The following is a 17247-nucleotide window of genomic DNA, read 5'->3' as shown; positions in this document are numbered from 1 at the left end:
ATTTTGAAGGCATTTAGTTGCAATTTTCAGGAAAGAAGAATACTTTTTGCTTCATGGCTGAATAATAGAAAAGGGCCTTGTCAGTTAGCAGCTTGAACTTGAACACCATTAAAAATTCATACTAAGTAATGAATATGCCTCTGCTTTTTGTTTTATTTGGATGATTACTGTTACATATAGCTGCGTCAAAATAATGTAACTAGTTTTATATGCATAGCTTACATATTGAGGCCCATTTTATTACACATTTTGATCCTTTTGTTATAATGATTTAAAATAGAATGTATTCTTAATATATAACCTTAATATATTTTTCCATGTTTCATTACTTTCATATCAAAGTAATCTATTTCTTATCTATTCTCTGTTCTTCATAGCTAAAAAACGTGATATCTATGACAAATATGGAAAAGAAGGCTTAAATGGAGGAGGAGGTACGTAGGGATTTAATGCTTTCTCCTATTTTAATGCTATGAATAACTTTTTAGCTAAAGATGTTTCTGCCATGCTAATACAAACAGGTTAATTTGGAAATCCAGTGAATGCCACCAGTGCCTACCATACTGAATTCTGGCAAATTTACTAACACTCATTGGATCCCCCAGTCAACATTCAGATTTGTTCAGCAACACAATGGAACAGGGAGTGTAAACCACAGAATTAAGATTGTAACTGGAATGATTCATTCACTATATTGTTGTACAAAGCTTAATGGAATGTTGCTATGGAAAAATTGATGGGAAATAAAGTAAGTTAGTTGCATGAGATAAAATATGTGAAAATCAAAACAACTTATATATGATGAAATCTAACCCAACAGAGGAATTTGATTTAATTTGCATTAACTAGTGAATGGGATGAACTCATAAGTAGCATGAGACTCTTATCTCAAGTTGTGAGTTCAAGCATTGCAGGGGGTTGGACTGGATGACCCCGTGGTCCTTTCCAAATCTACAATTCTGTGATTCTGTGGTTAAGAAAGTGATCAATATGAGTAGGTAATATACTCTTCTCTTAACTCCCTGTAGCCCATCTGGATAGTTCTAAGTTCCACAGCATATTTGCCAACCTGAGCTCCTTTGATAGGAAGGGCCAGATGATAGATAGATAGATAATTAGATCAATAAAATTCTCAGTTACCAATCCAAGGCAGAAGGCCTTTGTGGTCTTCAGCTGGGTGAAGAACTAAGAACTAACTACAAAAACCACCCTGAATATACATTTTATATTGATCAGGAACTGAACCGTGGGGAGGGCTTTCCAATTGATTTTATTCCTCGGTGTGGTCAGACCTACTTAAAACGCAAGCTATGAATTTACCATAATCTGGGAAGGGTGAAGAGAGTAACTGGGAGCCCTGCTTCATCAGTGGCTTTCCACGCAGGGCACTCTGGCACATTCAAGTACTGGCCTGCCAAAATACTTGGCAGCCTTTTCTTTGGCTTCATAGCTGTTTGCTGTGATTCTTATCATGATGCCAGAGTCACAGTAAATTTAACTTAAAGCAGCCATTGTTTGCACAAAGTGCCAAGCAGCTTGCACAAAAATGACACATGACATTCTGTCACCCATCTTAATGTGTCATGACTGCTGTACATTGTGGGGATTGCTGGGTACGCAGGTCTGGTAAAGCCCAGATGAACAGTATAAGTCCGCGGTGTTGTAATTACTGTATTGGAGTATGACGGTGGAGATCGAGCTTCAAATCACTACTCAACTGGAAGTTCACTGAGTGACCTTGGCTTGCTACCCCTTAGTTTGGTTAAGGGTGAGCTTGGTGGTAATCAGGAAGAACTATATATGCTTCCATGGAGGAAGTAGGCTGAAAATGTAATAAATGACATGCTAATGAATTTGTCATTGCTAATTCACACAATGACTCAGACTTTGCGGAAAAGCTTTGTCCTAACGTTTAAAAAAGAATATTCTAGTCCTCTTAACACAACTTTAAATACTTTAGAAATGAGCTCAATTTATAGTCTAAAATGTGTGTTGAGGATATTGGGATCTTTAAAGCATGGAAAGAATTCTAGGGAAGCCAAATACAGTGGTACCTCAGGTTACATACGCTTCAGGTTACAGACTCTGCTAACCCAGAGTACCTCACGTTAAGAACTTTGCTTCAGGATGAGAACAGAAATCGTGCTCCGGTGGTTTGGCAGCAGCGGGAGGCCCCATTAGCTAAGTGGTGCTTCAGGTTAAGAACAGTTTCAGGTTAAGAACGGACATCTGGAACAAATTAAGTATGTAACCAGAGGTACCACTGTATTGTTCTAAGATTTCCTGATCCGGGAGTCTTCGGTTGCAGTTCTTACAATTGTAGTAAAATTGTCAACATGCCTCAAGAAAAATAATAACTTTGACAGGTTTCTCATACTGAACCATTACTGAGAACAGTATAAATGAAAATAAGTTGCAAATGTTAAGAGATTTAGATGTGTTAGGATCCTGAAGAACTGCTGTGATATTGAGTGCTCTCTTGTTGCAGGTGGAACTCATTTTGACAGTCCATTTGAATATGGGTTTACATTCCGGAATCCGGAAGATGTCTTCAGGGAATTCTTTGGTGGAAGAGACCCATTCTCATTTGATTTCTTTGGTGAGTATACAACATTGACATTTTTGGAAATATGGATATGCAAAATGTTGAAACGCATATGTTGGTAATAAATATGCTGCATTTTTTTCATATATGGATCCCAATAAGGGTATGTGATAACATCTGCACCTTTTATACTTACTGTTGGTGTTGACAAAAGGATAGCTTCAGTATACAGAGTCTGGCTTTGTATCTTTAATTGGATATTTCAGGGCTACTGTGAATTTGTCTGCATCAGTTGTTGGAAAACCATAGGAGGGGAGAGTGTCGCTGTCCGCAGAGCCTTCTTGTGGGTTTCCCATAGGCATCTGGTTGGCCACTGTGAGATGCTGGACTAGATAGGGCACCGGCCTAATCCAGCAGGGTTTTATTACTTTACATTCTTGTTGGTAGCACTGCAGCTACAGCAGTGATTTGCTTTCAAGCTTTCCCCTTTGAAATTGACTTACTTATTCGTATACATTCTGAGGTCTTATGGAGCTGGTTACCTCCGTTGTAAACCAGCCTGAACCCTTTTATTTCTTTTGTCTTGAGGTGACATGGGTAGTAGTAAATAGGATTCTGTATAGCTAAATTTATATATTGCGCTCTAAATATTGTGGGACGAGGGGGGCAGGCTTGTTGTAAACACTGCTTGGTGATGGTGGATTCTTTGAAAAGTGCAAGATGGGTTAATGCAATCTAGTTGGCACCCCTGCTTGGGTAGAGGGTGCTTTGATGGTATGGGAAAGTGTATGGAAAATTGGGTAGCAAGGTGCTTCTGAAAGAGCTGGCCACTTTTTCTCTGAGATGGCACTTTAATGACCAGCTAGAATACGCATGTGGTAGAAGTGTCTGAATCATAGGGATGACAGAGTTAAAATTGCATTCCTTGTAAGCAGGGCATATTTAATGTCTTTAGTGTTATTCCAAAAAAATAGAGTGGGAAACTTCTGTATCTTTACTAACAAGTGTCAGAAATCAACTTGAGCAAAGCTCTTAAACTGCTACCTTCATTGAGATCCACCAGTGTGACAATTGATCACTGAACTATAGTATATAATTTATCATTCATTGGTCAGCTAGGGTAGTTCAGTCGTTAGAGCATGAGACTCTTGGTCTATGAAAAGAGTTTCAGTTGTCAAAGCTTAGTATTACATAACTGTTTAAAGTTATGAGGCTTCACATGTAAAAGTTCATTTAATTCATAAATTAAGGTATTGCAACTCAAAATATTGAATAACAAATTAATGAATTGACTTAACTGCAATTGGTACTTTTTGTAGATACCTACTCAATGATTATCACTTGGCTACCAGAGGAGTCTAATGAAGGATCAGAAGAAAGGTCTATAGAGGAGCTGGAGGATGAGTGTAGTTATGAGTCAATAGAAGTGGCAGAGGAGCTGGAGGAAGTGCTAGAGGAAGAGCTTTATGAAGAATATTGTGAAGATTTTATTGAGGTCTTTGAAGAATATGATGAAGGATCTATTGAGTTGGAAGAACTACTAGTGGAGGAGGAGGACTCTGAAGGAGTAGCAGAAGAGTCATTTGAGGAGGAAGTGAGTTTAGTGTCAGAAGAGTGGACAGAAGAGCCTAGCAGTATAACCTTGGAGGAGCTGGAAGAAGAAATAAGTATAGGATCAGAGTTGGAGGAATTCTACTGAAAGGAAACATTAAAATTAATAAATTATTTATCTAAAATGTCTCTTTACTTCTCTTAGGGTGCTTAGTTGTGGAGTACAAAGTAATTTAGTAATAGTTTGGTTTGAATACAACAATACTTCAAGCTCTTACAAGCTTTGGGAATGCTCAGAATATTTAGCAGATCCTGAATGCTTGCTTTTATGTAGATGGCTTTGTATGTTATATAGGCTTATGGTGCCTATTATAGCCATTTGCCCCTCCCAATTTTATTTTTGAAATTGAGTTCTGCCTTTTTTTGTAACCATGGAGGTGTTTAGCTAGGATTGTTGTTTTTTTTAAGTTGTTTGGGAGGGTGTTGTGCCTATATTTGAGGAGATGTTGCCTCCTTTTTTTGGTCTGTGCTGTTTGTATTTGTTAGTAGTTCTAAGCATCGCCAGTTTTTCTCCTGGGAAATGAGTATTTGTGGTGCACAGTTTCTTAGATTTCTAAAAGTGCCTCTGTTTGGGGACCCCTTCAAAGCAGTGTAGAATAATATCCGGTAGCCTGAATAACGAATTGGCCTTCTGTGTTGAAGTACTGTAAAATTACTTATTTTTCCTTTGAGGTTTTAATAGAGTGGCGCAAATAGATCAACATTAATGAATGAAATTACTTTGTGGTGGTCTCATTCAAGCAGTCTGAGAGCTTGTATATAAATGTGTTCAAATCAAAGGAGTTGTAATCAAATTGTATCCCCTTCAAAATGGTTGCTGAAATTGCTCCTGCTTTGGTTTTACAAGTATTTCATAATTGTGCTGAAGGGGTGTTAACAGATGAGCAGATTTTCACCTGCCTTGGTTTAATTGCAAAGCTTGTTTCCTTTGGGGACAAAATAACTCTAACCATATTGAAGAGTATCTTTCTACACAGGTGGGTTTTGGTGGGGAGAGTTGTCTTATACACTTGACACCTAATTAATCTATTTTGTTGCCTTATTAAGCAGATCACCAGTATGTTTCTGTTGCGAATAAAGTAGCACATTTTTGTGGTCAACACAAACATCAATATTGTATCTTTTCTGTGATATGGAGGTTTCTTGATACTGTTATAACAAGTGCCTGGATTCACATGTGTGCAGCACTTGTTATGGATGTGTGTTAACCCTTAACCTTATACCCACAAGAAACTCTCACACAGGAATAAAGAAAGTTTGGTTTATTATATGACATAGGAGTGGCAGAGTAAGTAAATGCAGCTTAAGACAGCAAAGTTACAAATTAAGCAGGTAGCCAATGTCTCCTAGTAGGACGGGCTTTGAGATAAGGAAATTCTGTCTTTCCCTCAGAGTTCCTGCACATTTCTCACCTTGCCCATCCTAGGCAGAAGAGGACTGAAAACTGGCCATCTTGTTTGTTTTAACCAACTTTGATAGTGAGCCATTTATCTGACTCTGGCCATCTGTCTGCTATCTGCCTTCAAATCACCTTACCATTGTGTAGATGGCTTCCATTGAGGAGTTGAGTATCCTGTGCTTGGCAATTAAATTTGCATGTGTTAATCTTTAGGACAGATGTGGGTGAACTCAAAATATGTCTGAATGCCTTTCAGGAGGCCTGGTATCAGGCTTGCTCCAGGGTCGCCAAATTTTATCCTGGACGGTTTACTGTCATGTTTAAGTTGTGCCAACCTTGTACGTATGCCATGCTCTACAGAGAGCAACCTTATCACAAGTTCAGATTCACACACTCCTGTTCACACTATGTGAGGCCCATATCAATGCAAAGCATTATTTGTGCATTTGCTTTCTCTCACACACCTTAATCGCTGTCCATTTTAGCCCTACTTCATTACAGAGCATACACAGGTGAACTTTTCAGAAGCATTGCCATAGAAATAAAACAAGTTGGCTCAAAATGAACATGTGGTAGGTGAAGTTAAAAAGGACAAACATGCTGACTGCTATCAGCTAAGCCAGCTTCATGTTATCTTCATGTTATCTGTCAATTCAGTGCATCCCATTCAGTGGAAACTGTCTTGTTCCTCTACTAACTGCTACTGGAAGGACAGTGAGAGATTTGCAAATGGATAACTCACTTAAGATAAGGTATTGCCTGCTTCAGTATATAGTTGCATGGTATCTGCAATTGGTGGGATCTGCAGACAGGGGAAGAGATAAAAGATCCCCAAATAATTTCCTAAGCACCTTGTTGTGACCACATAGTTCTGCATTGCATACATTTAGTGTTTACAAAAAGTTTCCACATTAATATTATGGATTATCCCTGTAGAGTGGGATACTTCACTCAACACATGTCAAAATCAGAGTTATTTTGGGTTTTGATTTTAGGACATGCTGAGCTGCATAACTTGAGCATCTCACAGAAACAAGCACAAAACAAAGGTTAAAATTATGTGCAAGTTAAGGTTTCAACTCTGTTCTACTCTACAATTTAGTTTTTCTACAAATCATGTGTATGATATTTGGAGCACTATCACACTAGCTGCTAGGCATGTAGACAGATAAGGTCAAATAACTTGAATGGAAAAGAATACCTGGTGAATTAAGTGTGTTGATTCAAAGTGATAGAACTGAATGGGATGAAGTACACTTTTCCAAAGAGCTCAGTGTTACTGAATAGTAAGAGAAGGTAATTTGGTGTTCCTATGGAATTGAAGGCGTGAGTCTTGCCCAATTACAGTAATTTTAATATGGACAGAATAGGGGTAGCTTCAGGCCTCCTTCCACTTTACATTCATAATCCTATAGGGTTGAGTATGACAATGTGTTCTAAGCCAGCTAAGTTACCAGGTAACTTAAAAGAAAAAAGCGAAAGAAAACTTGGTTATATATAGATGCATAATAGTGGGCAGTAATATAATATTGTTCATGTTTACACAAGTGACCTTCATAGTTTGCTAGTGAGTCAAATCACTTTAGCAGGAATAATTTAGACTGTTGCATTAGTGGTTTACCTGATAGTGCATTCAGCTGAAAAGGGATGTGTTCTCAAGTTTTAATACATGAACAATCTTTCCAAGCTTTTTGTCTCATTTGTAGTGCTTGGGAAACATCCTACCAAAGTACTAATGCTTGTTTTCATGTATGAGATAGTTTAGCTAACATTGTTACCCTTTATGATGATAGCACATAGATGCGCGCTATGCCTTTTAGCAGTATGCACAAGCACTCATATATGTGCATACCCCTAATATAATTGCAGTCAAAGGGTCGGAGGGCTACTCCAACTCATTTTTCATTGACCCTTATTTTCATATTCATACAATTTTACAAGAAAATATTTAACTTGATTTATCCAGAATAAATCCTCTAGGGAAAAATGTGTGCTATGTGGAATTAAGTCTCGGTTGCAGTTAGTTGGTCTAGATCAGGCATAGGCGAACTCCGACCCTCCAGATGTTTGGTACTACAATTCCCATCATCCCTAGCTAACAGGACCAGTGGTCAGGGATGATGGGAATTTGTATCTGGAGGGTCCACTGTATTGTTTTCTTGGAAATTTGATTAGGTTTACTTGGTGCCGTGGTCTCTTTAGGGTTCTGTGTCTTTCTAAGCCAGCCGCATTGCCCTGCAAATACATTTTGGTAGTTTTGAACCTAATGGGTTATAAGTTCTATTCAGAGTAGAGCTACTGAAATTAATAAACTTAAGTTGGTCGTGTCCATTAACTTCAGTGCATTTATGTTAAGTAGGACTATACCACCCAATATGGATTATTTGAGAGTTAAGTGGATTCAGGATTCTGGGCAAAATCTTAAACAGTTGCAACTGAAGGCCACTGTTAATTCTTTTGCCCATGTTGCTGTTGACTTAGCCTCAGGCTTATCCAGCAGAAGAGATTTTTTTTTTGCAGCTTTCACTTCCATTTTTCAATTTGGACATTTACGAAGATAAGAATTAGCAGTATGGGAGCTTGAAGGTTATGGGCTTGTTTGATTTACAGATGTACTGTTAAGCCCTATTGGAAAGATGTTGGTCAAATTAATTAGTGTGATTAACAACCAAGTGAATTGTGTAGCAGCAACAGACACCATTGTTTTTACCAACAGTACAACAGTGGTTGAAAACCTAGAACCATTATGATGCAACTGCATTTGGAAAACACAACAGTTCTGATTGCCGCACCTCAAAAAGGACACTGTAAAGTTGGAAAAAGGCCTCCAAAATGATTGATGGGGTCGGGCAACTCCCCTGTGAAGAAAGATTGCAGTGTTTGGGACTTTTTAGTTTAGAGAAAGGTGAATAAGAGGTGACACAATTGAAGTTGATAAAATTATGCCTGGCATGGAGAAAGTGAATAGGGGAATTTTTTTCTCCCTCACCACACTAGAAATCATGGGACGTCCAAGGAATCTGAAGTTCGAAGATTGAGGACAAGTGAAAGAAAGTACTTCACACAGCAGATAGCTATATGGATTTTACTCCCATGGGAGGCAGTAATAACAGGAGTAATTAAAAACAAACTCACTTAATTTGACAACTAATTCTAGATATGTTCCATATTTTGTATGGCTGGTTTTCACTCATGAACAAGGCGTTCTTCCTCCTCTTTTGAAATGATGTATGATTTTGGAAGTAGGGGAATGAGTGACCTATCAGAGAGGGTTTTTTTGCTTTGTTGCCATTGTCAAATTAGGTTGAAGAGAAAGAGTTACCAAAGAAAACTCCCTTGAACAAAAATTTAGTATACACCCAAGACAGACAGATGGTATTGAACATATATCACCCCAAGAGCATAATGGTCCCAGGTTTTTATCCATCTTGCTCCCCTTACTTCTGAAGGGGATGGAGCACATGTTCCCCATGCTGTAAAATGATGTCACTTAAGCCCAAATAATTGGATGCCTATGAGATTATGTATCTGAATCTGGGTATATAAATTAAATCCTAGTAAGTACGTTTCAAGTTGCAAATTTCAGGAATGCCTCCCTAAGGCCTATTTTGTATGCTGTCAGCAAAGCTGGGGTTTCTGTCACGTTTTCACAGCTGCAGCCACATTAGGCTCCCTGACTAGTGAATGTTCATCATGCCTGCAGACATTGACTACACTTTATATGCGCTCAAACATGTACCCTTGTAAGATACATTACGTTTCTAATGTGTGAACAGGCAATAATATATGCAGGGATGTCCAACAGGTCGATCGCGATCTATTGGTAGATCCCTGGGAGGTTTTGGTAGATTGCGGTTGATCGCTTGCTCCCTTTCCTTAGCGGTGGTAAAGTAAAATTGGGCCTTGGCCCGCCCTCCATTGTTCCACGATCCCCAGAACAGAAGACGGAGCTTTTTTAGTGAGATCTTTTGGTGTTCAACTTTCCCCCTAAGAAAAGCTCAGCAACTTTTCCCTGAGCCCCTAAGAAAATGGAATATATATATATAGCATCCAGCTTGGAACTTGTTATCAGGCACTCTTTGATTTAGATAAGTTTTGAAGCTGGGAAAATAAGAGATGCTTCTGATACCGGAAAACTGCATTTTAACTGGAGTGACATAATACATGTGGAAGCAACGAGTTTCTCCTGTGCCACAGGGTACTTTTGACTTGGCACACGGACTTTTTCCTCTGCCAAAAGGTTCCTGGGTGTTTTGCATATGTAAATGCTATGCATTCTGGGTAGGATCTAGATTGCTGATTGCATGTTAGTCCCGTTGAACTCATTGCCTAATGTTTCATAACTTCAGTGGGACTCTGATTCAGCTAAGGTAGTCTGGATCCAGCCTTCCATGTTCAGCCATTCATCTTCATGTAGTTGTTGAATTCCATTGCTTAACCTGTTTTTCCCCCCTTTGGCCTTGTTCATATTTTATAAAATGTTCCTCTCAAAAATCTGCAAGGACTGAAAACTCACTTTTTACAAATTATTTATTTATTGCATAACAACATTTGTATACCACTTGATTGTAGAAAACACCTCAAAGCACCTACAAGCATATAATTTACACAATTTCTTTGTTTTATTTTAAAATGGTAAGCTTCATTGGATGCTTTGGCAGAAAAGCGGTATATAAATGAAATAAATAAATAATGCTACTTAGCATAGCATACACATAAACTTCAAAACACTGCTTTACAAAAGTTTCATGAAAATACTTCCCCTATCAAAATGGGTGCATGTGTCACTAAAATGGTTTTTGTTTTTTAATAAAAAAGTTACAGTAGTATATAATCAATTCCTGTTTGTTATTCCTAGTATGTTCATAGTCTGCTTAATGCATCTTCAAACACTTCATGCATATTGAGACAAGTTACTTGTACCCACTATGGTAAAGGGCTTGGAGTATAAGTTTAGCTTTCAGGTAGTACTCAAGGATTTCATATACGCTCACAATCAGATGTAATGGACCATTTAAGTTTATTTCGAGAAGACATGGCTTCTACAATAGATCTGGTTTCAGAGAGGAAAGACTAGCTCTCAATTTTAAAAGAGATAATGCAACATAGAAAATCACCATTGAGCTTTCAAAATGCCAACTACTTTAACTTCACATTGCCAGAAATTTTCTTGCTTGGTTTCTTCAAGCACATCCATTGTGGGTTTTCTAATACTCTTTTATGATCTGTAGTCTTTATGAAGGCTTTTAAGATATTTTGTTAAAGTGAGTCTAGAAAACCAGATTCATCTCCTTTAACAGAGTTTAGTAGTTATACTTTTAGGATTTTGAATATATAATGTATTTCACTAAATGGCAATGATGAATTAAAAATGAACTACCTGCAGTGACATTGAACCTTTCCACAAAATCAGCTGCATCCCTTCCGATAGGGAGAAAAAGATCACAAAGGCTGTAAGCCTGTGCAGACTTTCATGAACACAATGAGATATACTTCTATGTATACATGCATAAGGTTGCACTGAAAAGCAGAGACCACTCCATGTATCTGCCAGTTGGAGAACTAATGTGTGTTAAAGATGGAAAGTGTGTGATATTGCAAGTAGACAGCAAGCACTGGCTTGGTTGTCTTTAATACTTAAAAAATCACTAATTTTGTACCTTACTTAGAGTGTTTAGTACTGAAGCTTACCGGTATATGATTTTTAAAACTTTATTTTTATTTGCAGAAGATCCTTTTGACGACTTCTTTGGCAATAGGCGAGGGCCACGTGGAAATAGGAACAGAGGTGGTGGATCCTTTTTCTCCGCTTTTGGTGGATTTCCTGCATTTGGGAGTGGTTTCTCTTCATTTGATACGGGTAAGGTGAATTAAATTCCGTTTAATCAGCGAATGTAGACAATTTCCCAATTACAGCGAAGTTTAAACTCTAAATGGTAGGATTGTTCGATGAGCCACTAGTTAAGACGTGAAAATTTGGGAGTCGTCATCCCTGAAAATTGGCTGTGCTTGCCCAAGGCTGGTGGGAGTTGTAGTATAGCAACCTCTGGAGCACCACAGATTCCCTTCACCTGAGCTACAACTGAAAGGAAACAGTGCTGAATCAAGAGCACATAAAGGCTTGAATTTGAACTCGCCTGTAGTTTGTTTTCTGGAAAGTTCATCAGTTTCAAAAGTGATTTTCCATGTGACAATGGGTAAACTATTATTAGTAATACTAATACTAATAATATACCACCCTTCCTCTGAAGAGCACAGGGTGGTTTACATCATAAAAATAAAATTACAGTTTGGATTCCAGCTAGCTTTTAGGAAATGTGTCATTATGCTGTCTTCAGCTCTTCAAAAGGCTTGCAGCATAGGTTTAAACCAGTGAATCACATAATTTTAACTTTCACAAGCAATACATCATGTGGTTTACTGTTAATGAAATTTCTTAGTATCATTATATTAGAATATCATATCAAGGACCCAAACTTCATTTTGAGTTGGAGCATCGAAAGCTAAGGAAAAACTACAGCTAAATTTAAGAGATTGGCGGTTGTTTAAAATTGCTAGAATCAGGATATAAACTGGTATATGAAGTTAATAGACTTGGTTACACATAGTGGCCTGACAAATCAGTTCTGAATTTTACTGAGTTTATTAATCTGTGGAAAAAGCAGGAGTGAAAAACTGTTGGTCCTTTGGGGGGGGGAGATAATAATAATAATAATAATTTATTATTTGTACCCCGCCCATCTGGCTGGGTTTCCCCAGCCACTCTGGGCAGCTTCCAACAAAGATGAAAAATACACTAAAAAGATGTACCCCTTTTTTTGCCTTGGTTCAAGTACATTCTGACACTTTGATTCCCTTACTAGGTTTTACTTCGTTTGGTTCTCTGGGACATGGGGGCCTTACTTCATTCTCCTCCACATCGTTTGGTGGCACCGGGATGGGCAGCTTCAAATCTGTATCGACTTCAACTAAAATAGTTAATGGCAGAAAAATTACTACAAAGAGGTACAGTGATCTAAATTCACATTTCTTAGTAGGTTAGTTATGTAACTGGTTTTCTGTAGTCTTAATAGATTTTTAAAGACATAGAATTATAGAAATATATTGCTTCTCTCTTTATTACTTACCCAAGGAAGGAAACAAATGCTTTCACTAGGCAGAATTATGTAACTTCAAAGTGTGTATATACTCTGTTTACATTAGTGACACACTCAGTTCCCAGTAAGCTTAGGTTCTCTGTTTTCAGGTTGCTGCCTCTCATTTTCCCAAGTTTTGAGTGTGGTGTTAGTGGTGTTTGAATTAGCTGTGATTGAGGTGCCAAAGGTCCAGTCCTAGTGGATTAGAGATGTGATAAATATGTGAAATTGTGATGTCGGATCTGGCTGAAATTGGAATTGTGCTAAAATGGTGGCTCAGGATTTCATAATCAGTTTACATAAGCAGTCAGAATTGTTCTAAGCTTTTGCATAAAATGAAACTTTCCAGTTTAGCTGCTGCTATTTGATGCCAATCAGTGGTAATCACTTTATGGACAAGATATCCATGTGCCAACTGGTTGTTATTTTTTTAAAAAACACACTTCAGAAAAGACTATTAAATGGATTTTTATCCTGCAGAATTGTTGAGAATGGACAAGAGAGAGTAGAAGTTGAAGAAGATGGCCAGTTAAAGTCTTTAACAGTAAATGGTAAGGAGCAGCTGCTACGCTTGGATAACAAGTAATTCAACGCACGCATTTAACAGAAATGTTAAGCTATAACAAGCACCCTTTGAGGATTAACAGGAACATTTTTTTGAAGATTTCAAACGAACTCTTTTCATTATACTGTACGTAATCTAAAGTATTTATAAACGGCTCATCGGAGCTCATGATACTGTCAGACTTTTGCGTTTATTTGCTGGGACCACATGAATAGGACCATTTTTTGTCCTTAAAATTGTTGTAAATTTCTGTATGCACTTTGCTTTTTATTAAACCTGATTCTAGGTGGACAATTACCCTGCATTAGCGCTAGGGCAAAATTGTACACTAACATTAGCATGAATCCTGCTTTTTTTGATTTTTTTGTTTGTTTGTTTGATATGTGAGCCAACTAGTAGTTTAAATCTACTGTGAAGTTTAACATTTCTGAGGCAGATTTAGTTTCAAGCTTTCAATATTTAGTAGTGAAATAATGTTAATATGTTACAGATGGTGCATTTTTGGTTTAAACGAATTAAGGATGTTTTCTAGTTGTGCATGAATGCTGGCAATTTAGTCAGTTTTGACATCTAAATGTGTAATGTTTAAGCCTAGGCTAACAAAAGTTAAAACTAGTGAGCTTGGGTACTTTGTCATTTTTGCTAAAACGTTAAAAAATGAATAAATGCTGATGTTTGTGGTGCATTCTTTCATGGGTAACATTTGTAGCTTTTTTTGTGCGCCTGTGTAACTTGGATAATAACTATACTCTGCTTTTCAGTACCTGCTTACTTCAGACTTTCTTCCTTGCAAACGTTTCCCTATATAAGAATTGGGTGCCACTAAACAATTAACCACAACATTCTCAACTAGACAAGTATTATTTCTCTGGATTAGGTAAATGTCACACCATCAGATGTGAAACAATTGTTTTTTCCCCCTCTGCCTGCAAACCCCCGCCCCCCCATCTGCGCCAGAGAGTTCCCCGAACCTTTTGAAGCAGATTTTGAGAATGTGTGGGCAGAGCAAGAGTTAAGTTCCATTTGCACGAAGCTCATTGTTCAAGCAGGACATCAGAGATTGATATTACCCCCTAAATTCATTTTTTGTGAACTGACATAAATGTAGTTCTAACCATTATTTTTCAGTGAGCAATGCTTTTTGTTTTTTTCCTGAAACAGTAGATGGCTGCAAAAAGCAAAATAGGAAACATGTATTTGTTTTTCAGTTTAAGTGTTGCATTTTTTTAGACTGCCATTCAGTTGGATAAGAACATGGGCGAGTCCCTTATTCGGTATAAGCTAGGCTCCAGTGAAACCTATTTAAATTAAGCTACGAGACAGAGGATCACACTGGAAGTGTGGGAGACAAAGAGGAAGGTAAACCTTTATCAGGGCAGCTTTGCTCTAAAACCTTTAGATCATCATTAGTTGTAATGAAGTTGTTTCCTACTGGTGGTTAACCTGTAGCCTTCTGGAAGTTGTTGGACTACAGTTCCCATCCCATTGTTGTTCCTGGTGGCTGGGACTGATGGGAGTTGTAGTCCAATAACATCTGAAGGACTGTAGGCTAGCCACTGTGCTATATAACTTCAGCAGAAAGTCAGTACCTATTAATTTAGGACGTGCAAGTGCACTTTGTAGCCATTTCTAAAACTAACCATAAGTCTAGCTTTGGATATCCTGCCTACAAATTACAGAAAGCAGCATTCCTGCATTGCAGGGAATTGGACTAGATGACTCTTGGGGTCCCTTCCAACTCTACAATTTTGTGATTCTATGATCATACCCTTTTTAAGGTCCTTCCTAATGTAAACCTCTCAATGGTTGGCACATGTTCATATATCTTGGGCTGTGTCCTCCAAATTGACTGTCCTTCTGTGATTAAAGAGGGGAGGGGACCATTTCACCAAACTCCTTCATTGGGAGAAGAAATTCTCCAGCACTTCCTTGTGGATGTGGAGCTCACCACTAGCAGTGGCTGTAGCATAGTTTCTTTTCCCCTGAGTCCCCCCCCATCACTTTTGTAGCAGCAGCCAATGGCCATGTTGACAGACTGACCACCATTTTGCATCCTCCACAGTGCCCCTGGCCAAGTGCCATTCTAGGGCATGTGGGACAAAGGAATGAGAAAAGGTCAAATGTATTTTTAACACAAAATTCATTAATCAGTAACCCATTATGATCTATATTTCATTTCTTATTTCTGTTCTCTTTGGGAAACATCAGTCTAGAATGATGAGGGTGAATGATACTGAGTTAGGAAAGGCTAATCAAACTTGCTATAAACAGAAGCCTTTAACTGAAACAAAAACTAGCTGCCTTGTGCATTTTTCATTTTACTCCTCATAAATTCCATCCAAATTGCTAAAGGAGAGCATTAATAGGTTACTTTCATTGAAGAATCAGCCCCTGGTACCTTCTCAGCATTCACAGTTTAAGAACTATTGACAGTGCTAGTTGTAGCTTATTTTTAAATTAGAATCAACCTGTATAGTTGAGCAAGACTTGACAAGAGTTAGAAGACTATAGCCCATCGACAACTGTATTATGGTGATAAAATAAGTAGAATACTGTACATTATTTCATATTTCAAAACACAATGTGCTTAACTTGCCACATGGGTGCTTTTGCTGGAATGGTTCTATGCAGGCAAACATGGGGCTGTGTATATACTGTGGTTGAAAATCAGAACTGTGTGCCAAGAATTGTCAACATCCTGCATCCTGCCTTGCAATTAAAATTTACATATTTGCTTATTTTGAAGCCCTCTCCTGTATCACCTGAAATCTCATGAGACTTCACCAGGCATCAAACATATGCATTATCTGCAAAACCTTCACCACCAACCTTCAAGTGGGGGCATAATCCTATGGGAATTATGAGAAAACATGTAATTTGCATCACTGACAGACATGCCGCTCATACTTTGTAGCCTATCAAGAGCTGAGATTTTCAGGATGCTGAATTCTGTGCTAGATGATTTTTGTACTTGCGCAATCTGATCATAGAATGTACACAGCCCCTGTATATCAACTTGCCTGGCAGTTCTATCTCTTCCAAATGCGCTGCATCATATTTAGCAGCAGCTAGTCATTTGGATGTCAAATCTAACTCCTAGCTGCTAACCTTTCTGGTATTGCAAGCCAAGCTACACTTTGTGTTGTCTGTATGTACAAGGTGTTAAATTTGATCTGGCGAAATGTGGTTCTTACTGCTTAGCATTTGTGTGAATAAATCCAAACCTTGCCTGGGGGTTGGGTGTATTGTTTTTAGCCCAACAGAAACCTGTTAGTCCATGCATCCACAAAAAATTCAGTTTACCTGTTTCCAGTCTGGAAAGGGTAAATGGTGCTCATTTACTTTCCTGGGGGTTGGCTTCATGGCATGCACCTCCCCTAGATAAAGAACAATAAAAATGAAGGTCCTTAGAAACCAAAGCAAGAACAATTGCAAGACCCAGAGTATATACATGGGCTATCTATCTATCTATCTATCTAATGTAGCTACATCATTGAAGATACAAAAAAAATATCAATCAGAAGACTGCACACTAGTAGACAAAGAAGTGTTTTGACTGCTTAGTATTTTTCAATTGAGATTGTTTTATCAATTGTCCATTATATGAGTGATCAACTCCTGAAGAGTTGGCAGTTCTTGTGCTTTTTTGAAAGGCTGAGCAGTCAGAGTGGATCTTTGTCTACAGTTGTGCCATCTTCTGATTTATATTATTTGTTTTTTTGTTTCTGTACCTTCATTGATGTAATTAGTTTTCCAGCCATACATCTCGAGTACAATACAATACCATTTTCCTATTCCGAGTTGTGTAATTGTTTTTGCTTATGCAACTCCCCAAACCAGTGCCATTCCCCCTTTTCTGGAATATGCAGTGTAAAATGTCAGGGACCTGACAAGTCCATTTCCACTCGCCCTACTTTTTTTTTCTTTTTTCAATGACATGAAATTTTTGTTCCAATTACTTTTGACCATATATTTAATTTGTAGACTTCCA

At 38.0% G+C, this 17247-nt stretch overlaps 1 protein-coding gene across 4 annotated transcripts in view; it reads left to right on the top strand.

The window, feature by feature from the left end:
• Positions 1 to 17247, top strand: part of DNAJB6 (DnaJ heat shock protein family (Hsp40) member B6) — a 61682-nt gene that overhangs the window by 13650 nt on the left and 30785 nt on the right. For 2 of the 4 annotated variants that reach the window (XR_014503681.1, XM_083406734.1), the window contains exons 4-8: positions 378 to 434; positions 2489 to 2599; positions 11284 to 11415; positions 12419 to 12560; positions 13172 to 13242. Coding sequence is in view for 3 of the 4 variants with exons in the window: in XM_083406734.1 (XP_083262860.1) it covers positions 378 to 434; positions 2489 to 2599; positions 11284 to 11415; positions 12419 to 12560; positions 13172 to 13242 (513 nt within the window). In the remaining variant the exon portion in view is untranslated. Of the gene's footprint in view, positions 1 to 377; positions 435 to 2488; positions 2600 to 3864; positions 4286 to 11283; positions 11416 to 12418; positions 12561 to 13171; positions 13942 to 17247 lie in introns of those variants that run through there. The other 2 variants (XM_083406735.1, XM_083406736.1) reach the window with 2 other exon arrangements.

The sequence above is a fragment of the Podarcis tiliguerta genome (genome assembly GCF_965153285.1).
Source record: "Podarcis tiliguerta genome assembly, chromosome: 12".
Lineage (NCBI taxonomy): Eukaryota > Metazoa > Chordata > Lepidosauria > Squamata > Lacertidae > Podarcis > Podarcis tiliguerta.
This window is presented reverse-complemented; position numbering and strand designations above follow the sequence as displayed.